This window comes from Lonchura striata, chromosome 32 (genome assembly GCF_050655825.1).
Source record: "Lonchura striata isolate lonStrDom1 chromosome 32, ASM5065582v1, whole genome shotgun sequence".
NCBI classification, from domain to species: domain Eukaryota; kingdom Metazoa; phylum Chordata; class Aves; order Passeriformes; family Estrildidae; genus Lonchura; species Lonchura striata.
This window is the reverse complement of record NC_140734.1, coordinates 6,729,591-6,756,132: the sequence shown is the minus strand read 5'-3', so window position 1 is coordinate 6,756,132 and position 26,542 is coordinate 6,729,591. Positions and strand designations below refer to the sequence as shown.

Below are 26,542 nucleotides of genomic sequence, written 5' to 3'. Positions count from 1 at the left end.
AGTTACAGGAGAAAAACCCAAAGTTAGGGGGGGCACCCCAAACACCCCAAAGTTAGAGGAACACCCCGAAGTTAGAGTTGAAAACCCCAAAGTTAGAGGGAAAAACCCCAAAGTTACAGGAGAAAAACCCAGTTAGAGGGGAAAAACCCCAAAGTTAGGGGGGAACACCCCAAAGTTAGAGGAGAAAACCCCAAAGTTAGAGGGAAAAACCCCGAAGTTACAGGAGAAAACCCCAAAGTTACAGGAGAAAAACCCCAAAGTTAGAGGAGAAAAACCCAAAGTTAGGGGGGAAACACCCCAAAGTTAGAAGGGAGGATCCCAGAGTTAGAGGAACACCCCAAAATCAGAGGGAAAAAGCCCAAAGTTAGAGGGGAATACCCCAGAATTAGAGGGGGCACCCTGAATTAGAGACAACATCCCAAAGTTAAAGGGAATCACCCCAAAATTAGAGGGGAGCCCCTCAAGGTTCAGCCCCTTCAAGTTGTCCAGCTGTTCCCTGCATACTTTGGGGTGCTCCACCAGGTTTTTGGGGTCCCTCCCGATGTTTTGGGGTGCCCCAGGCGTACCTGCAGCTCCTTGATCCAGGAGCAGTGCCAGTAGGACAGCACCCAGGTGTTCCCCCATACTTTGAGGTGCCCCCCCAGGATTTTGGGATGCCCCCCCCATAATTTCGGGGTGTCCCCCAGGACTTTGGGGGATGTTTTGGGGTGCCCCAGGCGTACCTGCAGCTCCTCGATCCAGGAGCAGTGCCAGTAGGACAGCTCCCAGGTGTTCCCCCATACTTTGAGGTGTTCCCCCATACTTTGGGGTGTTCCCCCATACTTTGGGGTGTTCCCCCAGGATTTTGGAATGCCCCCCCCATAATTTCGGGGTGTCCCCCCAGGACTTGGGGGATGTTTTGGGGTGCCCCAGGCGTACCTGCAGCTCCTTGATCCAGGAGCAGTGCCAGTAGGACAGCACCCAGGTGTTCCCCCATACTTTGGGGTGTTCCCCCAGGATTTTGGGATGCCCCCCCCATAATTTCGGGGTGTCCCCCAGGACTTTGGGGGATGTTTTGGGGTGCCCCAGGCGTACCTGCAGCTCCTTGATCCAGGAGCAGTGCCAGTAGGACAGCCCCACCCACTTGACGAAGAACTCGCGCTCGGAGCGGCCCTGCAGGGCCTGGGGGGGCCCCTCCTGGGCCTGGGGGGCGCCGGGGGGGGCCACGGGGGCGGGGGGCTCCCCCCAGCGCCAGTACAGGATCTTCTGCACGCGCCCCTTCAGCACCGGGCACTGCGGGACAGGGACGTGCTGGGGACACCGGGGACACCGGGGACACTGCTGGGGACACGCTGGGGACACTGCTGGGAACATGCTGGGGACACTGGGGATACCCTGGGGACACCCTGGGGACACTGAGGATACCCTGGGGACACCCTGGGGACACCGGGGACACCGGGGACACTGCTGGGGACACGCTGGGGACACTGCTGGGGACACCCTGGGGACACTGCTGGGGACACTGGGGATACCCTGGGGACACCCTGGGGACACTGGGGACACTGCTGGGGACACGCTGGGGACACTGGGGATACCCTGGGGACACCCTGGGGACACTGGGGACACTGCTGGGGACATGCTGGGGACACTGGGGACACTGCTGGGGACACCCTGGGAACACTGGGGACATGCTAGGGACACTGGGGACACGCTGGGGACACTGGGGATACCCTGGGGACAACCTGGGGACACTGCTGGTGACACCCAGGGGACACCCAGGGGAGCGGGTGTAGGGCTGCGCCCCGAGGCGGGGCCCTGCGCTGGCCCCATGGTCACAGTGTCCCCACGTCCCACAGTGTCCCCACGTCCCCCAGTGTCCCCATGTCCTACAGTGTCCCTACGTCCCTCAGTGTCCCTACATCCCCCCCATGGCCCCACAGCGTCCCCGTCCCAGTGTCCTCATGTCCCCCCATGTCCCCACAGTGTCCCCATGTCCTCATAACCCCATGTCCCCAGTGTCCCCCATGCCCCCATACCCCTCCATGTCACCACATTCCCTGCTGTCCCCATGTCCCCCACAGCTCCAGTGTCCCCCCAACAGCCCCGGTGTCCCCGTGTCCCCCCCAAACCCCCGGTGTCCCTGTGTCCCCCACACCCCCGGTGTCCCCGTGTCCCCCACACCCCCAGTGTCCCCATGTCCCCCCAACAGCCCCGGTGTCCCCGTGTTCCCCCAACAGCCCCGGTGTCCCCGTGTCCCTCCCAAACCCCCGGTGTCCCTGTGTCCCCCCCAAACCCCCGGTGTCCCTGTGTCCCCCACACCCCCGGTGTCCCCGCTGTCCCTGGTGTCCCCATGTCCCCCCCAGCCCTGGTGTCCCCATGTCCCCCACACCCCCAGTGTCCCCATGTCCCCCCCAAGCCCCGGTGTCCCCCCCAGCCCCGGTGTCCCCGTGTCCCCCCGTGTCCCCGGTACCGTGCAGCGGGGACAGAGCCACTCGCCGTTGGGGACCTCGGGCAGGGGCGGGTTGAGGCAGTGGATGTGGTAGGAGGACACGCAGGCGTCGCAGCACAGCAGCTCGCCGCCGTCCTTGCACACGCGGCAGTACTCCATGTGGTCGTCCTCCTCCTCCTTCTCACCCTCCTCCTCCTCCTCTTCCTCCTCCTCCTCCTCCTCCTTGGCCTCCCACTGCACGCCCTCCTTCTCCTGGGGACGGAGCGGGGTCAGAGGGGCGGCCCCAAAACAGCCCCACAGGGACGGACAGAACAGCAGGGAAGGACCAGACAGCCCCTGGAGACCCCAAACTGCCAGGAAACGGCCCCAAAACAACACCTGGAGACCCCAAAACAGCCCCTGGAGACCCCAAACTGCCAGGGACACCCCAAACTGCCAGGGAACGGCCCCAAAACAGCCCCTGGACAGCCCAAACTGCCAGGGAACGGCCCCAAAACAGCCCCTGGACAGCCCAAACTGCCAGGGAACGGCCCCAAAACAGCCCCTGGAGACCCCAAAACAGCCCCTGGACAGCCCAAACTGCCAGGGAACGGCCCCAAAACAGCCCCTGGAGACCCCAAACTGCCAGGGAACGGCCCCAAAACAGCCCCTGGACACCCCAAAACAGCCCCTGGACAGCCCAAACTGCCAGGGAACGGCCCCAAAACAGCCCCTGGAGACCCCAAACTGCCAGGGAACGGCCCAAAACAGCTGCTGGACAGCCCAAACTGCCAGGGAACGGCCCAAAACAGCCCCTGGAGACCCCAAACTGCCAGGGAACGGCCCCAAACAGCCCCTGGACACCCCAAAACAGCCCCTGGACAGCCCAAACTGCCAGGGAACGGCCCCAAAACAACACCTGGACACCCCAAACTGCCAGGGAACGGCCCAAAACAGCCCCTGGACACCCCAAAACAGCCCCTGGACACCCCAAAACAGCCCCTGGACAGCCCAAACTGCCAGGGAACGGCCCAAAACAGCCCCTGGACACCCCAAAACAGCCCCTGGAGACCCCAAACTGCCAGGGAACGGCCCCAAACAGCCCCTGGAGACCCCAAAATAGCCCCTGGACAGCCCAAACTGCCAGGGAATGGCTCCAAAACAGCCCCTGGAGACCCCAAACTGCCAGGGAACGGCCCCAAAACAACACCTGGACACCCCAAACTGCCAGGGACACCCCAAACCACCAGGGAGTGGCCCCAAAACAGCCCCTGGACACCCCAAAACAGCCCCTGGACACCCCAAACTGACAGGGAACGGCCCCAATACAGCCCCTGGAGACCCCAAACTGCCAGGGAACGGCCCAAAACAGCCCCTGGACACCCCAAACTGCCAGGGAATGGTCCTAAACTGCCAGGGAACGGCCCCAAAACAGCCCCTGGAGACCCCAAACTGCCAGGGAACGGCCCAAAACAGCCCCTGGACACCCCAGAACAGCCCCTGGACACCCCAAACTGCCAGGGAATGGTCCCAAACTGCCAGGGAACGGCCCAAAACAGCCCCTGGAGACCCCAAACTGCCAGGGAACGGCCCCAAAACAGCCCCTGGACACCCCAGAACTCCTGGAGACACCCAAACCTCCAAGGAATAACCCCAAAACACCCCCAGGAACATCCAAACCTCCAGGGAATGGCCCTGAGGTACTCCCAGGATGCCCTAAATGACCTCCAATCCTCCAAATGCCCTCCAGCCTCCCCTTAAAAACCTCCAGCATGCCCTCAAACCCCCCAGGATGCCCCAGTGCCCCCCAGTGCCCTGAGGATGCCCCCAGTGTCCTCCCAGACCCCTCAAGATGCCCCCAGTGCCCCCCCAGTGCCTTGATGATGCCCCCAGTGCCTCCCAGTGCCCTCCCAGTGCCCCCACAGTGCCCCCCAGTCCCTCCCAGTGCCCCCCCAGTGCCCCCCAGTCCCTCCCAGTCCCCCCCCAGTGCCCCCCAGTGCCCCTCAGTGCCCTCCCAGTGCCCCCCAGTCCCTCCCAGTGCCCCCCAGTCCCTCCCAGTCCCTCCCAGTGCCCTCCCAGTGCCCCCCAGTTCCCTCCCAGTCCCTCCCAGTGCCCCCCCAGTGCCCCCCAGTGCCTCCCAGTCCCCCCCCAGTGCCCTCCCAGTGCCCCCCAGTCCCCTCCCAGTGCCCCCCAGTCCCCTCCCAGTCCCTCCCAGTCCCCCCCCAGTCCCCTCCCAGTGCCCCCCAGTCCCCTCCCAGTCCCTCCCAGTCCCCCCCCAGTGCCTCCCAGTGCCCTCCCAGTGCCCCTCAGTGCCCTCCCAGTCCCTCTCAGTGCCCCTCAGTGCCCTCTCAGTGCCCCCCAGTGCCCTCCCAGTCCCTCCCAGTGCCCCCCAGTCCCCTCCCAGTCCCTCCCAGTGCCCCCCAGTCCCTCCCAGTGCCCCCCAGTCCCTCCCAGTGCCCTCCCAGTGCCCCTCAGTGCCCTCCCAGTCCCTCCCAGTGCCCCCCAGTCCCTCCCAGTGCCCCCCAGTCCCTCCCCGTGCCCCCGCGGCGGCGCTCACGCAGTGGGGGCAGCTCCAGCGTCCCTCGGGGGCGCGGTCCAGCTCGGGGTCCAGGCACACCAGGTGGTAGGCGCGGGGGCAGGTGTCGCACAGGATGATCTCCCCGCCCTGCTGGCACACCTCGCAGTAGTCCTGGTGGTCGGTCTCGTAGCCATCGCCCTCCTCCTCCGGGCCCGGCCCTGCGGGGACGGCGGCACGGCTGTCACCCACCGCGGCCACTGCTGTCACCGCTGTCACCACGGCCACCAGGCCCATGGGGGCTCAGGGGGTGTGGGGGGCACTGGGGACAGGGATGGGGATGTGGGGACACTGGGGATGGGGACATGGGGACACAACATGGGGATGGGGACAGGGATGGGGACATTGGGGGAACTGGGGATGGGGACATGGGGACACTGGGGATGGGGACAGGGATGGGGACATGGGGACACAACATGGGGATGGGGACAGGGATGGGGACATGGGGACACTGGGATGGGGACAGGGATGGGGACATGGGGACATTGGGGGCACGGGGGACAGAGAGATGGAGGCACTGGGGACAGAGATGGGGACATTGGGGACACTGGGGATGGGGACGGGGATGGGGACATGGGGACACTGGGGGCACTGGGGACAGGGATGGGGACATGGGGACACTGGGTATGGGGACATGGGGACACGGGGATGGGGACAGGGATGGGGACATTGGGGGCACTGGGGATGGGGACAGAGATAGAGACATGGGGACATTGGGGGCACTGGGGATGGGGACAGGGATGGGGACATTGGGGACATTGGGGGCACTGGGGACAGAGAGATGGAGGCACTGGGGACAGGGATGGGGACACTGGGGGCACTGGGGATGGGGACAGGGATGGGGACATGGGGACACTGGGGATGGGGACAGGGATGCGGACATGGGGACACTGGGTATGGGGACATGGGGACACACCATGGGGATGGGGACAGGGATGGGGACATGGGGACACTGGGATGGGGACAGGGATGGGGACATTGGGGACACTGGGGATGGGGACAGGGATGGGGAGATGGGGACACTGGGATGGGGACAGGGATGGGGAGATGGGGACACTGGGATGGGGACAGGGATGGGGACATTGGGGACATTGGGGGCACTGGGGACAGAGAGATGGAGGCACTGGGGACAGGGATGGGGACATAGGGACACTGGGGATGGGGACGGGGATGGGGAGATGGGGACACTGGGGGCACTGGGGACAGGGATGCGGACATGGGGACATTTTGGGCACTGGGGGCAGGGATGGGGACACTGGAACAGGGCTGGGGACATGGGGACAGGGCTGGGGACACTGGAACAGGGCTGGGGACATGGGTGGGAACAGGGCTGGGGACACGGGAACCGGGCTGGGGACACCTTGGGGACACCCCTGAGAGGACACCAGGGGCTGGGGACCCCCCCAGCCACCACCACCGGGCTGGAGACAGAGACAGGACGGCAGCCCTCGCTTGGTGGGGGGACACCCGTGGGGCTTGGGGACCCCGGGTGACACCCTGGGGACACTTGGGGTGTCTCACCGTGCGCGGGCGCCGCGCCCGTCCCCGCGGGGCCGCGCTCCCGGCCCGGCCCGGCGCCGGGGGCTGCAAGGAGAGACGGGGGAGGGGACACGGGGACGTCACCCGGCCGTCCCCATCGCCCAGCGGGGTGGCGGTGGTGGCACCCGGGGACGCTCGGGGACGCTCACCCTTCTTCTTCTTGCGCCCGGGGCGGCCCCTCTTGAGCTTCTTGAGGCGCGTGGTGGGGTCGGGGCGGGGGGTGGCCCCCAGCACCCCGGGGCTCTCAGCGTCCGACTCCTCCTCGGCCTCGCCCGCATCCTCGCTCTGCACGGGGACAGCGGGGACAGCAGCAGGTCAGTGGGGACAGCGGGGACAGCAGCGGGTCAGTGGGGACAGCGGGGACAGCAGCGGGTCAGTGGGGACAGCAGCGGGTCAGTGGGGACAGCAGGGACAGCAGCGGGTCAGTGGGGACAGCGGGGACAGCAGGGGACATTGGGGGACAGCAGGGACAAGCGGGGACACGGGGTCACAAGGGGACAGCAGGGACATTGGGGGTCAGTGGGGACAGCAGCGGGTCAGTGGGGACAGCGGGGACAGCAGGGGACATTGGGGGACAGCAGGGACAAGCGGGGACACGGGGTCACAAGGGGACAGCAGGGACATTGGGGGTCAGTGGGGACAGCAGCGGGTCAGTGGGGACAGCAGGGACAGCAGGGGACATGGGGGGATAGCAGGGGACAGCAGGGGACATTGGGGGACAGCGGGGACAAGTGGGGACATGGAGTCACAAGGGGACAGCAGGAACAAGCGTCCCATCCCATGTGCCCATCCTCAGTGTCACTGTCCCTGGGTGTCCCCACCCCCAGTGCCCCCAGTGCTCCCAGTGCCCCCTGCCCTGTCCCCCAGTGCTCCCAGTGTCCCCAGTGCCCCCTGCCCCGTCCCCCAGTGTCCCTATTCCCCCCCTGCCCTGTCCCCCAGTGCTCCCAGTGTCCCCCAGTGCTCCCAGTGCCCTCCTGGCCTGTTCCCCAGTTATCCCAGTGCCCCCTGCCCCGTCCCCCAGTGTCCCCAGTGTCCCCTGCCCTGTCCCCCAGTGTCCCTATTCCCCCCCTGCCCTGTCCCCCAGTGCTCCCAGTGTCCCCCAGTGCTCCCAGTGTCCCCCAGTGCTCCCAGTGTCCCCCAGTGCTCCCAGTGCCCCTCAGGGGCACTCACCGAGCTGCTCTTCTTGCGTTTGCCTCCCAGTACTCCCAGTTTGATCTTCAGCGGGGCCATCTTCCTGCCCTTCATCTTCCTCTTCAGCTCGGGCACCCGCGGGCTCTTGCTGCGCTTCTTGTGCCCGGGGCCTGGGGGGCACGGGGGGGTCAGGGGCCCCCAGACCATCCCAGGGACCCCCCCCAACCACCCCCAAACCACCACAGGAACCCCAAACCATACCAGGGACCCCCCTCAACCACCCCAGGGACCCCCAAACAACCACAGGGACCCCAAACCATCCCAGGGACCTCCAAACCACCACAGGGACCCTCCCCAACCACCCCCAAACCACCACAGGGACCCCCAAACCATCCCAGGGACCCCCATATAACCACCCCAGAGACCCCTAAACCCCCCCAGTAACTCCCCAAACCCCCCAGTAACCCCCCAAACCCCCCCAGTAACTCCCCAAACCCCCCAGTAACCCCCCAAACCCCCCCAGTAACCCCCCAAACCCCTCCAGTAACCCCCCAAACCCCCCCAGTAACTCCCCAAACCCCCCAGTAACCCCCCAAACCCCCCCAGTAACCCCCCAAACCCCTCCAGTAACCCCCCAAACCCCCCCAGTAACTCCCCAAACCCCTCCAGTAACCCCCAAACCCCCCCAGTAACCCCCCAAACCCCTCCAGTAACCCCCCAAACCCCCCCAGTAACTCCCCAAACCCCCCAGTAACCCCCCAAACCCCCCCAGTAACTCCCCAAACCCCCCAGTAACCCCCCAAACCCCCCCAGTAACTCCCCAAACCCCCCAGTAACCCCCCAAACCCCTCCAGTATCCCCCCAAACCCCCAACCCACTAACCCCCACCCACCCGAGGGTGACCCCGCAGACCCGGGGGGTACCCCCAGCCCCGCCCAGGGTGGGGTGGGGACCCCTCCCCACCTTTGCCCTCCTTGGTCTTGGCCTTGCGCAGGGGCGGGGGCGGCGCCTCGGGGGCCACGGCGGCCACGGCGGCCGACACCTGCTCGGCCACGGCGGCGGCGGCGGCGGCGGCGGCGGCGGCCACGGCGGCCGCCGAGCCCTTGAAGGGGTTGTTGGCGCTGAACTCCCTCCACTTGGCCCCCAGGATGGTCATCATCTTGGACATGGGGATCTTGGGGTTCTTCTTGGCGATCAGGGGCCTGCGGAGCGAGCGCCCAGGTGGGTCCAGAGGGGTGGGGGGGGTCGGCAGGGAGGGCAGGGCAGGGCTCTGGCCCTTCCGGGGTGGCCTGATGGCCACAGAGCGGCCTGGGGGGGCCCAGGGTCACTCGGGATCCCGGGGTGGCCCTGGGGTCACTTGGGATCCCAGGACAGCCCTGGGGTCACTTGGGATCCAGGGGTGGCCCTGGGGTCACTCAGGATCCAGGGGTGGCCCTGGGGTCACTTGAGATCCCAGGACAGCCCTGGGGTCACTCAGGATCCTGGGATGGCCCTGGGGTCACTTGGGATCCCAGGACAGCCCTGGGGTCACTTGGGATCCAGGGGTGGCCCTGGGGTCACTCAGGATCCAGGGGTGGCCCTGGGGTCACTTGGGATCCCAGGACAGCCCTGGGGTCACTTGGGATCCCGGGGTGGCCCTGGGGTCACTTGGGATCCCAGGACAGACCAGGGGTCACTCAGGATCCTGGGATGGCCCTGGGGTCACTTGGGATCCCAGGACAGACCAGGGGTCACTTGGGATCCCGGGGTGGCCCTGGGGTCACTTGGGATCCAGGGGTGGCCCTGGGGTCACTCGGGATCCCAGGATGGACCAGGGGTCACTCAGGATCCTGGGATGGACCGGGGGTCACTCGGGATCCCAGGATGGACCAGGGGTCATTCAGGATCCCTGTGGTCACTCAGGATCCTGGGATGGCCCAGGGGTCACTTGGGATCCCAGGACAGCCCTGGGGTCACTTGGGATCCCAGGACAGCCCTGGGGTCACTTGGGATCCCGGGGTGGCCCTGGGGTCACTTGGGATCCAGGGGTGGCCCTGGGGTCACTCGGGATCCCAGGACAGCCCTGGGGTCACTCAGGATCCTGGGATGGCCCTGGGATCACTTGAGATCCCAGGACAGCCCTGGGGTCACTCGGGATCCCGGGGTGGCCCAGGGGTCATTCAGGATCCCTGGGGTCACTCGGGATCCCTGGGGTCACTCAGGATCCTGGGGTGGCCCTGGGGTCACTCAGGATCCCAGGACAGCCCTGGGGTCACTCAGGACCATCAGGTGTCCCCCACCAGGACCCTAAAGTGTCCCCAGACACGCAAAGGGACCCTCAGTGTACCCCCCAAACCCCCAGGTTGCCCCCCAAACACTCAGAGGGACCCTCAGGGTGCCCCCCAAACACCCAGAGGGGCCCCCAGGACCCCCGGGGTGCCCCCAGCCCCACCTCATGAACTGGCTGAAGGCCTTGTAGTTGGTGAGGGTGTGATAATCCTCCTCGGTGAAGACATGGTCCACGTCCTCCAGCCCCCAGGCCCCCAGCAGCTGCGCCGAGGATTTCTGCTCCACGGCCTGCTTGGGGACACGGGGTGACACCGGGGGACACGGGGGACACCGGGGTGGGGAGAAACCCCAGGAGCAGGGGCAGGGAGGAGGAGAAGGAGACACGTCACCTGTCAGGACCCCTGAAGGACCTCACGTGGCTGATGGGACCCCCACGAGGAGCAGAGGGGAGATAGGACACCCCCCATGGGCACCCAAGGGGTTTTGGAACCACCACAGAGACCCACACAGTGATGGGACACCCTGGGACCCCACAAAGTGACAGAACCCCTAAGAGGTGTTGGGACCCCCATGAAAACCCCACAGAGTGAGAGAACCCCCACAGAACCCCACACAGGTGCTGGGACCCCCATGAGGGCCCAACACAGGTCATGGGACCCCCAGGAGAACCCCACACAGTGACAGAACCCCCACAGAACCCCACACAGGTGTTGGGACCCCCATGAGGGCCCAACACAGGTCATGGGACCCCCAGGAGAACCCCACACAGTGACAGAACCCCCACAGAACCCCACACAGGTGCTGGGACCCCCAGGAGAACCCCACAAAGTGACAGAACCCCTCCACAAGTATCAGGACCCCCAGGAGAACCCCACACTGGTGCTGGGACCCCCATAAGAACCCCACACAGTGCCATAACCCCTCCAAAAATATCAGGACCCCCATGAGACCCCCTCCCCAGAACCCCCAGTTCCCCACACAGGGCAGGACCGGGGGATCCCCCAGTGCCCCCCACCCCGGGGTGCCCCCCGGGCCGTACCTTGACCTTCTGCCCCCCCTCATCATCGGCCTTTTTCCGCCTCTTGGTTTTCTTCTCCTTCTTCTCGCGGTGCTTCCGCCGCCGCTTCCGCGCCGCCCCGCCCGAGTCGCTGCCGCCGCTCTCCGACTTCTCCCGGTACTCCTCGCGGGGGTACTCGTCCCTCTCCGACTCCAGCTCATCCTCGCTCACCTGGGCATCCCAAAAACACCCCAAAAACACCCCAAAACGGTCAGTGAATCTGAGAGCATCCCCCTCAGTCACCCTGAGACCCCTGAACCACTCCCGATACTCCTCACAGGGGTACTCGTCCCGCTGCGACTCCAGCTCATCCTCGCTCACCTGGGCACCCCAAAAAACACCCCAAAAACACCCCAAAATGGTCAGTGACCCTGAGAGCATCCCTTGGTCACCCTGAGACCCCTGAACCACTCCCGATACTCCTCGCAGGGGTACTCGTCCCGCTCCGACTCCAGTTCATCCTCACTCACCTGGGCACCCCAAAAACACCCCAAAACTGTCCCTGGCACTGAGATCCCCCCTCAGTCACACCAGGACCCTGTCAGACACCCTCAGAACCCCATCAGAGATCCCAGAGACCCCCATCAGCCCCCCCGAACCATCACCTGTCCCCAGACCCTGTCACTCATCCCCAGACCCTGTCACCTGTCCCTGAGCCCACCCATTGTCCCCAGACCCTGCTAGCTGTCCCCACCCATTGTCCCCAGACCCTGTCACCTGTCCTTGACCCCACCCATTGTCCCCAGACCCTGTCACCCGTCCCCAGACCCTGTCACCTGTCCTTGACCCCACCCATTGTCCCCAGACCCTGTCACCCATCCCCAGACCCTGTCACCTGTCCTTGACCCCACCCATTGTCCCCAAACCCTGTCACCTGTCCCTGAGCCCACCCATTGTCCCCAGACCCTGTCACCTGTCCTTGACCCCACCCATTGTCCCCAGACCCTGTCACCCACCCCCAGACCCTGTCACCTGTCCTTGACCCCACCCATTGTCCCCAGACCCTGTCACCTGTCCTTGACCCCACCCATTGTCCCCAAACCCTGTCACCTGTCCCTGAGCCCACCCATTGTCCCCAGACCCTGTCACCCATCCCCAGACCCTGTCACCTGTCCCTGAGCCCAGGAGCACCCACCAGTTTTTTCCGTTTCCGGGGTTTTCCGGGTTTGTTTTCCTTCTGTTTCCGGGGGCCCCTTTTCTTCTTCTTCACCCCCAGGGCCCCCTCGAGGCCCCGCAGCAGCTCCTCGTCACCATCTGTGGGGACACGGTGGCTTCAGCCGTGGGGACAGGGACAGGACGGGGACAGGACAGGGGACAGCAGTGTCACCGTGACACTGAGCAAGCACTGGTGACACGGTGACAGCACTGATGTCACCGTGACAGTGACCAACTGATGGCAGTGCATTCCCCAACCCTCACGTGGGGACAGCAGTGACACCGTGACACTGACCAAGCACTGGTGACACCGTGACAGTGACCAACTGATGGCAGTGCATTCCCCAACCCTGGTGTGGGGACAGCGGTGACACTGACCAAGCACTGGTGTCACCATGACAATGACCAAGCACTGGTGTCATCATGACAGTGACCAAATGATGGCAGAGGATTCCCCAACCCTCACGTGGGGACAGCAGTGACACCGTGACAGTGACCAAACATTGGTGTCACCGTGACAGTGACCAACTGATTGTGGAGCAATCCCCAGCTCTCACTCTGGGGACAGCAGTGACACCGTGACAGTGACCAAACACTGGTGACACCGTGACAGTGACTGATGGATGGCAGAGAATTCCCAAATGGCTCAGTCCAGGGGACAGCAGTGTCACCGTGACACTGACCAAGCACTGGTGACACGGTGACAAGGACCGAACAATGGCAGAGCAATCCCCAGCTCTCAGGGGACACCAGTGTCACCGTGACAGTGACCAAACACTGGTGACATGGTGACAGTGACCAACTGATGGCAGAGGATTCCCCAACCCTCACGGGGGGACACCGTGACACTGACCAAGCACTAGTGACACGGTGACAGCACTGATGTCACCGTGACAGTGACCAACTGATGGCAGAGCAATCCCCAGCTCTCACTCTGGGGACAGCGGTGACACTGTGACAGTGACCAAACATCGGTGTCACCATGACAGTGACTGAACAATGGTGGAGCAATCCCCAGCTCTCAGGGGAACAGCAGTGTCACCGTGACAGTGACCAAGCACTGGTGACACCGTGACAGTGACCAACTGATGGCAGAGGATTCCCCAACCCTCACGTGGGGACAGCAGTGACACCGTGACAGTGACCAAACATTGGTGTCACCGTGACAGTGACCAAACGATGGCGGAGCAATCCCCAGCTCTCAGGGGACAGGAGTGACACTGTGACAGTGACTGATGGATGGCAGAGAATTCCCAAATGGCTCAGTCCAGGGGACTGCAGTGTCACTGTGACAGCGACCGAGCACTGGTGACACGGTGACAGCACTGGTGATACGGTGACAGTGACCAACTGATGGCAGAGCAATCCCCAGCTCTCAGGGGACAGCAGTGTCACCGTGACAGTGACCAAACATTGGTGTCATGGTGACAGTGACCAAATGATGGCAGAGGATTCCCCAACCCTCACGTGGGGACAGCAGTGACACCGTGACACTGACCAAGCACTGGTGACACGGTGACAGCACTGATGTCACCGTGACAGTGACCAACTGATGGCAGAGCAATCCCCAGCTCTCACTCTGGGGACAGCGGTGTCACCGTGACGGTGACCAAACACTGGTGACACCGTGACAGTGACTGAACGATGGTGGAGCAATCCCCAGCTCTCAGGGGACAGCGGTGACACTGTGACAGTGACCAAACACTGGTGACACCGTGACAGTGACCGAACGATGGTGGAGCAATCCCCAGCTCTCAGGGGACAGCAGTGTCACCGTGACAGTGACCGAGCACTGCTGACACCGTGACAGTGACCAACTGATGGCAGAGCAATCCCCAGCTCTCACTCTGAGGACAGCGGTGTCACCGTGACAGTGACCAAACACTGGTGACACCATGACAGTGACCAACTGATGGCAGTGCATTCCCCAACCCTGGTGTGGGGACAGCGGTGACACCGTGACACTGACCAAGCACTGGTGACATGGTGACAGCACTGGTGACACCGTGACAGTGACCAACTGATGGCAGAGCAATCCCCAGCTCTCACTCTGGGGACAGCAGTGTCACCGTGACAGTGACCAAACATCAGTGTCACCGTGACAAGGACTGAACGATGGTGGAGCAATCCCCAGCTCTCAGGGGACAGCAGTGTCACCGTGACACTGACCAAGCACTGGTGACACCGTGACAGTGACCAACTGATGGCAGAGGATTCCCCAACCCTCACGTGGGGACAGCAGTGACACCGTGACACTGACCAAGCACTGGTGACACGGTGACAGCACTGATGTCACCATGACAGTGACCAACTGATGGCAGAGCAATCCCCAGCTCTCACTCTGGGGACAGCAGTGTCACCGTGACAGTGACCAAACACTGGTGACACGGTGACAGTGACTGAACGATGGTGGAGCAATCCCCAGCTCTCAGGGGACACCAGTGTCACCGTGACAGTGACCAAACACTGGTGACACCGTGACAGTGACCAACTGATGGCAGTGCATTCCCCAACCCTGGTGTGGGGACAGCGGTGACACTGACCAAGCACTGGTGTCACCATGACAATGACCAAGCACTGGTGTCATCATGACAGTGACCAAATGATGGCAGAGGATTCCCCAACCCTCACGTGGGGACAGCGGTGTCACCGTGACAGTGACCAAGCACTGGTGACACCGTGACAGAGACTGAACGATGGCAGAGCAATCCCCAGCTCTCAGGGGACAGCGGTGTCACCGTGACACTGACCAAGCACTGGTGACACCGTGACAGTGACCAACTGATGGCAGAGCAATCCCCAGCTCTCGCTCTGGAGACAGCGGTGTCACCGTGACACTGACCAAGCACTGGTGACACCGTGACAGAGACTGAACGATGGTGGAGCAATCCCCAGCTCTCAGGGGAACAGCAGTGTCACCGTGACAGTGACCAAACACTGGTGACACCGTGACAGTGACCAAACGATGGCGGAGCAATCCCCAGCTCTCGCTCTGGGGACAGCGGTGTCACCAGCCGCCAGCAGAGGATTCCCCAACCCCTCACACAGGGACACTGGTGTCACGGTGACGGTGACCAAGCGCCAGCAGAGGATTCCCCAACCCCTCACACGGGGACACCGGTGTCACGGTGACCAAGCGCCAGCAGAGGATTCCCCAACCCCTCACACGGGGACACCGGTGGTGTCACGGTGACGGTGACCAAGCGCCAGCAGAGGATTTCCCAAGCCCTTGGCCGAGGGCCACCGGCATCCCCGTGTGACAGGGGCCACCGCGCATTCCCGCCGCCCGCTGTCCCCGGGGCGGTGACACCGCATCCGTGTCACGGCCCCGGCTGTCCCCGCCGCTCTGGCAGCCGCCCGGGGTGACGCCGGCGACGGAGAGGTGTCACACAGAGAGGTGTCACACGGAGAGGTGTCACACGGAGAGGCGTCACATCTGCCAGCCGCTGGCGCGTCCCCCGCGCTGTCACCCGTAAATCACCGCCGGGGTGTCCCCAGGGGGACACACGCGCACGGGGGGGGGGTGACAGCGGGTGCCAAGGTTGGCGAGGGGACAGGAAGCAACACCCGGCGCCGCCGGGGTCACATTCCAGCCTAATCCCTTGGCACGGCCGCCTGCCAGCCCCGGGCGGCCGGGCCGGGCGCCGGGACCACCCGTGGGGCCGAGAGCCCCAAAATCTCCCTTTTTCCGCCCGTTTTTTCCCATGGCGGCGGCGCCGAGGCCCAGCCCGCCCTGTTCCCCCCCTACACACACCCCACGCCGCTTCTCGCTTTCCAAATTCCCCTTTCCGCGGGTTTTTCGCCCCAAACCGTCACCTGGGGGTGTTGCCGGGGACACGCGGCCGCTGGCGGGGATGGGGCCGAGCCCCTGCGGGCCCGATCCTGCCATTTTTGGGGTGTTTTCCCCCCTTTTTCACCCCCCAAATCCAACCCCCCCCGGCCCCATCGGACATGCGCGGGGAGCCGGGGCGCGTTGGCAAAGCATCAACCAGAATTTTCCACACACGTGACGCTCCCACTCCCCGCACCTCGAGAAAAAGGGGAAAAAAACGGAAAAAACACCCAAAAAATCCCACCCGGGGAAGGGGGGCCCCGCGATCCTAAAGCGAAACCCCCTCCTGAGTGGATGAGGGGAGAGAGAAATGAGGGGAAAATGGTGGAAATTGCAAATGAAACGGTGAAAGGAAGGGGGGGGATAGGTGGAAAAATGGAAAAAATGTAGCAAAAACCACAATAAAAAAAAAAGAAAAAAAGAAAAAAAAAAAGGGGGAGTGATTCCGGCAAAGGGGAGGAAGGAGTTGGAACAAAGAAAGAGGGAGGGGAGCTCCAAAATGGGGGGAAAAGGGAAAAACTGGGGGAAGAGGCACAGCGGGGAGTGAGGCGCCGCTTCCCCCACGCTGCAGAAATCCCCGATTTTGGGGCTTTTTTGGGGTGTTTCCCCCCGGTTTTCCTGCTGCTCCTGGCGCTGGAGCAGCCGGCCAGGCCTTTGCTCAGGAACTTGGTGCCAAGTGTGGAAAATCTCAAGTTTAGGTTTGATTTTTGGGTTGTTTTTTTTTTAAGGGAAAATTCGGTTTGGGTGCTCCCCCCCCCCCAGCCCGGCTGCGGAGCTGCCGCGGCCTCGCCATTGTTCTCTGCTGGGATGGGCTGAAAACGGCAAAAATCGGGAAAAAAGGATAAAAAAAACCCCAAACCAACAAGTTTCAGCTTTGGAGGAGGGGGAGGAGTTGGCTTCCCGCTGGGAAAATGGGGAAAAAGTGTTATTTCACCTCAAATCCAGGGAGAGAGGCCAGGCTGCTGCTGATCCGGGGGGGAAAAGGTTAAAAATGGGCAAAACTTCTGCTCAAGGGGGAGAAAGGTTAATAAAAATAGGGATTTTGGGGGTTAGGGGGAGGAAAAAGTGATAAAAAAATGGGGTACGGATGTTCTGAGAGGGAAAAGGATAAAAAAATGGGGATTGGGGGGGTTTGGGAGAGGCAAAAGGGTAAAAATGGGGATTTGGGGTGGTTGGGGTGGGGGCAAAGTTTTAAAAAGTGAATTTAGGGCTGGTTTGGGGGTGCCTGTGTGTCCCACATGGGATATCTGAGGAAAAATAATTCAGGAATTGGCCAAAAAGTGCAGAAAAAGCCAAAGGAAAGGGTCAGGGGAGCAGCAGAAGGTGATTTGCCCATTTCTGAGGGGTCTGGGGGGGAAAAAAAAGGAGATTAAAATCAAATTTATTCATTCCTGAGCTTTTCTGCAAAAGAGGGAGCTCTAAAATCAGTGTGTGCCGATTTCTGAGCGTTTTGGAGGGGGTTAAAATCCAAACTTACCCCATTTTGAGCATTTTTGTGAGCTCTGTCATCCAGATGTACCAATTCTCAACACTGTGGGGGAAAACTCCCAAATTTACTCATTTTTGAACAATTCTGGGGAAAAGCAGGAGATTGAATTCCAAAATTATCCATTTCTAAGCTTTTCCAGAAACACAAATTGTTCTCAAAGCTGAATTTACTCATTCTTGGGAGCTCCAAAATCCACATTGACCCATTTCTCAGCATTTGGGGGCAAAAAAAAAAAGGAGTCTGAAATACAAATTTACCAATTTCTGGGCACTTCAGGGCCAAGGAAAAGGTTCCAAACCCCAGATTTAACCCATTTCTAAGCATTTCTGGGGGGAAAGGGGGAAGTAACCCCCAAATGTACTAATTTCTAACCTTTTGGGGGAAAATAAAGCTTCTAAAATCTGAATTTATCCACTTCTGAGCCTTTTCAAAGCGAGTGGCTTCACTTTAAAGCTGATTTTTTTAACCAAACTGACCCCTCTGGGCTTTGAGATGCATTTTCCCCTCACCAGTTTGAGGCCAATTAAAAAAAAAAAAAATCAAATTTAACTTGGAAGGGGAGAAAACCTTCATTAATTTCAGACAAAAATGGTCAATTTTAGTGTCCCACCTGATGGAAAACCACCAGTAAAGGCGTTTGGACCCCCACACTGGGAATGAGGGTGTGAAAAATGGGAATTTTGGTGCTGAATGCTCTTTTTTCCCCATTTACCACCCGCAGGAGGAGTTGTCAGGGGAAGGGATGAAGGCACCAAACCCCCCCCGGGGCTGGATTTTGGGGTGAAGGCTCAGCTGAGTCGCCGACACCGAGAGGTGCTGGTTGGTAAATAAAAGAATTCCTGATAAAATTCGATAAAATGCAATAAAACAATAAAATCCCATGGCAGAGGCTCCCAGCACAGGTCCTGGACGGGACAGAGGTGACACCTGCAGCCATGGGCACCCAAACACCTCAAAACAGGGTGAAATAACCCATTCATGGTCCTGGAAGGGGAGAAACAGCCCCCAAACACCTCAAAACAGGGTGAAATAACCCAATCAGGGTCCTGGAAGGGGAGAAACAGCCCCCAAACACCTCAAAACAGGGTGATTCAGGTCCTGGAAGGGGAAAAACAACCTCCAAACACCTCAATATAGGATAACACAACCCATTCAGGTCTTGGAAGGGGAGAATCAGCAACCAAACACCTCAATATGGGCTACAACAGCCGACCTGGGTCCTGTCAGGTACCTACAGCCCCCAACACTCCGCAAAACAGCCACTCTGGGTCCTGGCAGATGCACAGCAACACCCTTCACCCCACACGATGGGGTCAGAGCCCACTTTGGGTCCTGGCAGGGGACATCCAGCCCCTGTCACCTCACATGACAGGTCAGAGCCCACTTTGGGTCCTGGCAGGGAACATCCAACCCCTGTCACCCCACATGATGGGTCAGAGCCCACTTTGGGTCCTGGCAGGGCACCCCCAGCCCCCATCATCCCACATGACGGGTCAGAGCCTACTTTGGGTCCTGGCAGGGGACATCCAACCCCTGTCACCTCACACGATGGGGTCAGAGCCCAGTTTGGGTCCTGTCAGGGGACATCCAACCCCTGTCACCCCACATGACGGGTCAGCGCCCACTTTGGGTCCTGGCAGGGCACCACCAGCCCCCATCACCCCACATGACGGGTCAGCGCCCACTTTGGGTCCTGGCAGGGCACCACCAGCCCCCATCACCCCACATGATGGGGTCAGAGCCCACTTTGGGTCCTGGCAGGGCACCACCAGCCCCTGTCACCCCACACGATGGGGTCAGTGCCCACTTTGGGTCCTGGCAGGGGACATCCAGCCCCCATCACCCCACATGATGGGGTCAGTGCCCACTTTGGGTCCTGCCAGGGCACCACCAGCCCCCATCACCCCACATGATGGGGTCAGAGCCCACTTTGGGTCCTGCCAGGGCACCACCAGCCCCCATCACCCCACATGATGGGGTCAGAGCCCACTTTGGGTCCTGGCAGGGGACATCCAGCCCCTGTCACCCCACACGATGGGGTCAGTGCCCACTTTGGGTCCTGGCAGGGGACATCCAACCCCTGTCACCCCACACGATGGGGTCAGTGCCCACTTTGGGTCCTGGCAGGGCACCACCAGCCCCCGCCACCACCGTGTCCCCTCAGGGCCGGTGTGCGGCCAGAGATGTCCCCACACACGGGTGGCCGCACGGTGACACCCGCGGTGACACTCGCGGTTGTTTACAAACACCTCCCTCCCCTCCCAGCCCACCCCCGGTACCGCCGGGAAGCGCTGAGGGGAAAATGGAGCTCAAGAGGTCCCGGTACCGGGGGGAAGCGCTGAGGGGAAAATGGGGCTCAAGGGGGTCCCTGTACCGGCGGGAAGCGCTGAGGGGAAAATGGAGCTCAAGAGGTCCCGGTACCGCCGGGAAGCGCTGAGGGGAAAATGGAGCTCAAGAGGTCCCGGTACCGCCGGGAAGCGCTGAGGGGAAAATGGGGCTCAAGAGGTCCCGGTATCGGGGGGAAGCGCTGAGGGGAAAATGGGGCTCAAGGGGGTCCCTGTACCGGCGGGAAGCGCTGAGGGGAAATTTGGGCTTAAAGGGCTCAGGAGCTCCCGGTACCTGCGGAAAGCACTGAGGGGAGATTTGGGCTCAAAGGGCTCAGGGGGTCCCGGTACCGGCGGGAAGCGCCGAGGGGAAAATGGAGCTCAAAGGGCTCAGGGGGTCCCGGTACCGGTGGGAAGCCCTGAGGGGACAGTGGGGCTCGGGGAGCCTCGGCAGCTGTGGCGGCCCCGGGAATCTCTGAGGGAGTGGGGGCAGACCGGGGGTCTCGGGGGTCCCGGTACCGGCGGGAAGCTCCGGGAGGAGCTGAGGGGACAGCGGGGCTCGGTGGCTGCGGGAGGATCTGAGGGGACGGGTGAGGACCGGGGGGGCTCGGTACCTGCGGGAGGATCTGAGGGGACGGGTGAGGACCGGGGGGGCTCGGTGGCTGCGGGAGGATCTGAGGGGACGGGTGAGGACCGGGGGGGCTCGGTACCTGCGGGAGGATCTGAGGGGACGGGTGAGGACCGGGGGGGCTCGGTACCTGCGGGCGCCTCCGGGAAGCGCTGAGGGAGCGGGAAGGGGGAGCTCGGGGGGCGGCCCCGGGAAGCGCCGGGCTCGAGTGGCGGCGAGCTCGGGGGGACGCTTGGGGGGTCCCGGTACCCCCGGGAAGCGCCGGGCTCGAGTGGCGGCGAGCTCGGGGGTTCCGGTACCCCCGGGAAGCGCTGAGGGGCTCGGGGCTCCCGGTAACTGCGGGAATCTCTGAGGGGTTCGGGGCGGTCACTCGGGGAATCTCTGAGGGGTTCGGGGTGGTCACTCGGGGAAGGTCTGAGAGGTTCGGGGTGGTCACTCGGGGGGTCCCGGCGGTACCTCGGGGAAGCTCTGAGGGGCTCGGGGTGGTCACTCAGGGAATCTCCGAGGAGCTCGGGGTGGTCACTCTGGGGGTCCCGGCGGTATCTCGAGGAATCTCCGAGGAGCTCGGGGTGGTCACTCTGAGGGGCTCGGGGCGGTCACTCCGCTAAGCTCTGAGGGGCTCGGGGCGGTCACTCGGGGGGCTCGGGGCCGTCACTCGGGCAATCTCTCAGGGGCTCCGGGCGGTCACTCGGGGGGTCCCGGCGGTATCTCGGGGAATCTCTCAGGGGCTCGGGGCGGTCACTCGGGGGGTCCCGGCGGTCACTCGGGGAATCTCCGAGGGGCTCGGGGCGGTCACTCGGGGGTCCCGGCGGTACCTGCGGGCGCCTCCGGCGGTCCGGGCGCGGCGGGCGCGGGGGGCGGCGGCGGCGGCGGCGGGAGCGGGGCCGGGGCCGGCCCGGCGAAGATGTCGGGGGGCCCTCGGTGCCCGGCCAAGAGCGCGGCGGCAGCTGCGGCGGCGGCGGCGGCGTCTTCCTCCTCCTCTTCCTCGTCGTCCTCCTCGTCGTCGTCCTCCTCGTCCCCCTCGGACACCGCCATCTCCTCCTCCTCCTCCTCGTCCTCCCTCAGCGGGGACGCCATGGCCGGGTGAGGGGCGGGGGGCCGGGGGGACCCTCGGCGTGCGCCGCTCCCACCGCCCCAAACCGCCCCCGCCGCCGAGGCCGGGGGGGCTCGGTGTGAGGGGAAAGTGGGGAGGGGGCGGGACGGGGCGACCCCCCCCGGGCCGGGCCCGGCGGGGCCGCGCGGGGGGCGCGGGGGGGGCGGCGGCGATGGGTTGAAAAACGCCCGGATCGGTTAAAATCGCCTCAGGGCGCGGGAGGCGCCGGGCGGCGGGACGGCGCCGGCAGCGAAAATGGCCGCCCCGGGTGTAATTTTAAAATAAACCCCCCCCCTTTCAACACACACACACACACACAAAAAAAAAAAAAAAAAAAGAAGAGAAAAAAATATATATAATAATAAAAAACACACCCCGGTAAAGGGGGGGGGAAAGGCGTAAAAAAATATGGAGGAGGGAGGGGTTAAAAATGAGGGAAATGGGGGGGTGGTGCCCCCCCCCTCTTCTTGAGGGAAAAAAAAAAGCGCAAAATGGCCGAATGAGGGTTTTTTTTTAAAGTTGCCCCACACGCACCTTAAGGGAGGAAAGAGGGTGAAAAAGAGGGGGGAAAAGCCTCAAAAACGCACAAAAAAGCGATAAAACCCAACCCGCGAAAGGGGGAGGGGAATTAAGGAAGGGGAAAAAAAATTGAAATTAATATTTTAGGGGAAAAAAAAAAAGGAGGAAAGGGAAGCGTTCAGGGAAAAGAATGAAGGAAATAAAGGGGAGAATTGAAAAGGAGTTAAATTGGAGGGGAAAGGGAGGGTGAAATGACAAAATGAGGTGGAAAAATGGAAAGGGGCAGGAAGGAGAGGCAAAAAGGGGTAAAAATCGGCATTAAAATTTAAAATGGGGAAGGAATGGGAAGAAAAGGGACAATCGAGCTTAAAATTGATATGGCAAAAGAGGAGAGTCAAAAATAGACATTAATATTTAAAAAGGGAAGGGAATGGAAAAAAGGTTAAAAATAAACAAAAACCAGAAAGGGCTGAAAAGGGTAAAAATAAACATAAAAAAAAAAAGCGCCAAAAAACCTTAAAAATCAACCGCGCGACGTAAAAAAAAAAAAAAATTAAAAAAAAAAATTAGAAACAAAAGCCACGAAAAATCCTTAAAAATACCAAAAAAAAAAAAAATCAAAAAGCACGAAACCCCTGAAAAATAATAAATCCCAAAGCTCCCCCCACCCCACCCCCCCCCAGCCTTCGCCGTTACTGCCCGAGCAGGCGAATAATCCTCATCCTGCTCATTTTAGGGTATTTTTGGTCGCTTTTGGGGCCTCATTAATGATATTATTTTGCTTTTCCCCCTCCCGAAGATCCCGGCTCGGCGAGGGACAAATATTTGTGTGGCCCCAGCCGGGGGGGACCCGAAGCCGGAGATTTTTCTGCATAAAACAAAGATGGCTGCGGTAAATTATTTCTTTTTTTTTTTTTTCTGCTTTTTTTTTTTCTTCTCTTTCTCCTTATTCTTCCCCCCCCCCCCCCCCCTCACTCCCATAAAAATATTTCGGGGGGGGATTAATCAGTACTCATGCTCAGTGTGACATCAGCATAAATTGTTAAAGGTTAACTAGTTCCATACTCGTCACGCTTCCCTTTTCATTTTTTAAAGGATTTTTACCCTTCCCCCCCCTTTTTTTTTTGCCCATTCCTCCCCCCTCCCTCGGTGATTTTAAACACGCACTAAAAAAAAAAAAATTAAAAAGCAAATTTTTTTTATTTTTTTTGTTCTTTCTCCCTCCCTCCTCGACTTTGAAATACTTGGGAAGGGAGTGGTTTGGTGGGTTGGGTTTTGGGGTTGTTGGGGTTTTTTTTCTTTTGGGTGTTTTTTTTTTTCTTTTTTTGGAGTTTCTTTAAGGCTGCAACGGAGGAAGAACAAAAAAAAAGGGGGGGTTATAAGGTTTAAAAAAAAAAAGGTTGAGGAAGGGGTTGGAAAGATAGAGGTGGGATTAAAAAAGGTTGGGAAAGGGGGGAAAGATTGAAAAGGAATAAAAAAGATTGAAAAGGGGGAAAATGGAAAAGGAAAAAGATTAAAAAGGGGAAAAATTGAAAAGGGAAAAAACTGAGAAAGGGAAAAAGGATTGAAAAGGGGGAAAAGATTGTTAAAGGAAAAAAGCTTGGAAAAGGAAAAAAATGAAAGGAATAAAAAATATTGGGAAAGGGAAAAGGATTTTAAAAGATGCAAAAAGAAAAATGTTGAGAAAGGGACAAATGGTTAGAAAAGAGAAAAGGTTGAAAGAAAAAATATTTTTTAAAACATTGCAAAAGGGAAGATGATTGGGAAAGGGGAGAAATTATAAAGGGAAAAATTGAAAAAGGAAGAAAATACTCAAAAAGGGTGGAAGCAGAAAAATATTTAAAAGGATGAAAGTTTTAAAATGTTGAAATTGAGAAAAATATTCAAAAAGGAACAAAAGTCACTAGAAGTATTGAAAAATGGAGAAATAATAAAATGAAAAACATTTAAGAACAAAAAAGGATGGAAAGGGAAAAGCTATTTAAAAAGGAAAAAAGTTTGGAAAAGGGGAAGAATAAAAGAGAAAAAGGATGAAAAGACAGAAAATGAAAGAAAATTTAAAATGTAAAAAACTGAAAAAGATTTAAAAATTGAAAAAGGAAAAGAAGGATCAAAAAGGGGAAAATACTGAAAGAAAGGGAAAAGTATTAAAGGGGGAGATAAAAAATGGGAAAAAGATTCAAAAGAGGGACAAATACTAAACACAGGAAAATACTTTAGAAAGGGGAAAAAATATTTTAAAAGTGGGCAAAAATCAAAAAAGAAAAGATTTGGAAAGAGTTAAAGTGATGGGGAAAGATTCCAAAAAGAGAAGAAAGTGTTAAAAAAAAAGGGGGGAAAGGGGGAAATTAGGAAAAGGGGAGGGAAAAAAAGGTGGAAAGAGAACAAATATTGAAAAAAGGGGGAGAAATTGAAAAAGGAGAAAGAAAATATTAAAAAGGGGAGAAAAAAGGGTTTAAAGTTCCCCCAAATCCAGGCCAAATCCTCCCCCCAAAAAAACCCAGAGGTGAAATGGAGGAGTTTGTCCTCAGTGATGGTTTTTAGGGGTGAAGTTGCCCAAAATGCTCCAAAATCACCCCAAAACCCCCAGGCTGTGCCTGCCCCTACCCCACCTCTGGAGTTTGCTGCCTTTTTTTTCCTTCCCCTTCCTTTCTGGGGCCTTTTTACCCCAAAAATGATGGGAAATGGGGTAAAAACCACTCCAAGTTTGGGGGTTTTACCCTATTTGGGTTTTTAACCCAAAAGCTGTTCCTGGTTGTTGTCAGCCAGAACAAGGAACACCCAAATCCCCCAAAATCCACCCAAAACCTCGTGTGACACCCCCAGAACCCCCAAATCCCCCCAAATTCCACCCAAAACGTCGTGTGGCACCACAAGAACCCCAAATCCCCCCAAAAGAACCCCAACTTCTCACAAATTTTCCCCAAATTTTCCCCAAAATCTCGTGTGACACCCCCAGAACCCCCAAATCCCCCCAAATTCCACCCAAAACGTCGTGTGGCACCACAAGAACCCCAAATCCCCCCAAAAGAACCCCAAATTCTCACAAATTTTACCCAAATTTTCCCCAAAATCTCGTGACACCCCCAGAACCCCCAAATTCCACCCAAAATCTCCCCAAAATTTCATGTGACACCACAAGAACCCCAAATTTTCACAAATCCCCCCAAATTCTCCCCAAAAACCTCATGTGACACCCCAAGAAGCCCCAAATCCCCCCAAAATCTCCCCAAAATTTCATGTGGCACCACAAGAATCCCAAATTTTCACAAATTCCCCCCCAAAACCCCGTGTTACACCCCCAGAACCCCAAAATCCCCCCAAATTCCACCCAAAACCTCGTGTGACACCACAAGAACCCCAAATTTTCACAAATTCCCCCAAAATTCTCCCCCAAAAGCCCTGTGTGACACCACGAGGGCCCCAAATCCCCCCAAATTCCACCCAAAACCTCATGTGACACCGCGAGAACCCCAAATTCTCACAAATCCCCCCAAATTCCACCCAAACCCTTGTGCGACACCACAAGAACCCCAAATTCTCACAAATCCCCCCAAATTCTCCACCCAAAACCTTGTGCGACACCACAAGAACCCCAAATTCTCACAAATTCCCCCCAAATTCTCCCCAACCCTCGTGTGCCACCCCCAGGACCCCACATCGCAGAGGTGACGCCGTTTTTGGGGCCGGTTGTGGCTTTTGTCACCCCGAGCCCTCCCCGGGGCCGATTTTGGGGCGTTTTGGCCCTTTTTGCCCCTTTTGCCTCTGTTCGGTGGCTCTGCTGCTCCTGGCAGCCCGGAGGTGTCACCGGTGTCACCGTCACACCCCAGGGGGGTGGCACCAGGTCGGGTGGTGACAGCGTCACCCCCTGCCACCGCCGCCGGTGTCCTGGTGGGGACGGTGACAGCGGTGACAGCGAACGGTGACAACAAACGGTGACAACGAACGGTGACAACGGCGCTGTGGGGACATCGGGGACATGTGGGGACAGGGACAGGGATGGGACAGGGACAGACACAATGTGGGACATGGGACAGGGACAGCTGGACATGGACAGGTGACACAGACACATGGACAGGTGGCACGGACACACAGGTGGCACAGACACATGGACAGGTGACACGGACACATGGACAGGTGACACAGACAAGTGACAGGGACAGACACATGGACAGGTGACACGGACACACGGACACAGGGACAGATGACACAGACAGACAGGTGACAGGGACAGACACACGGACAGGTGACATGGACAGACACACAGGTGGCCCAGACACATGGACAGGTGACATGGACACACGGACAGGTGACACTGACAGACAGACACACAGACAGGTGACATGGACACATGGACAGGTGACACGGACACACGGACAGGTGACACAGACAAGTGACAGGGACAGACACATGGACAGGTGACACGGACACACAGACAGGTGACAGGGATACACAGACAGGTGACAGGGACACACGGACACACAGACAGGTGGCGCAGACACACGGACACAGGGACAGATGACAG

The 26,542-nt window shown here is 59.7% G+C and overlaps 1 protein-coding gene across 5 annotated transcripts in view; it reads right to left on the bottom strand.

The window, feature by feature from the left end:
- Window positions 1–22,921, bottom strand: part of CHD3 (chromodomain helicase DNA binding protein 3) — a 59,993-nt gene extending 37,072 nt beyond the window's left edge. For 3 of the 5 annotated variants that reach the window (XM_085564173.1, XM_085564175.1, XM_085564174.1), the window contains exons 1-11: window positions 21,221–22,921; window positions 12,113–12,231; window positions 10,960–11,148; window positions 10,084–10,208; window positions 8,616–8,854; window positions 7,692–7,822; window positions 6,671–6,806; window positions 6,504–6,566; window positions 4,965–5,143; window positions 2,450–2,680; window positions 1,075–1,272 (exon numbers count right to left, since the gene is read on the bottom strand). In XM_085564173.1, the coding sequence (XP_085420299.1) occupies window positions 1,075–1,272; window positions 2,450–2,680; window positions 4,965–5,143; window positions 6,504–6,566; window positions 6,671–6,806; window positions 7,692–7,822; window positions 8,616–8,854; window positions 10,084–10,208; window positions 10,960–11,148; window positions 12,113–12,231; window positions 21,221–21,482 (1,872 nt within the window). In that variant the 5' untranslated portion in view covers window positions 21,483–22,921. Of the gene's footprint in view, window positions 1–1,074; window positions 1,273–2,449; window positions 2,681–4,964; window positions 5,144–6,503; window positions 6,567–6,670; window positions 6,807–7,691; window positions 7,823–8,615; window positions 8,855–10,083; window positions 10,209–10,959; window positions 11,149–12,112; window positions 12,232–15,948; window positions 16,037–21,220 lie in introns of those variants that run through there. The other 2 variants (XM_085564177.1, XM_085564176.1) reach the window with 2 other exon arrangements.
- Between the last annotated feature and the right edge of the window lie 3,621 nt (window positions 22,922–26,542).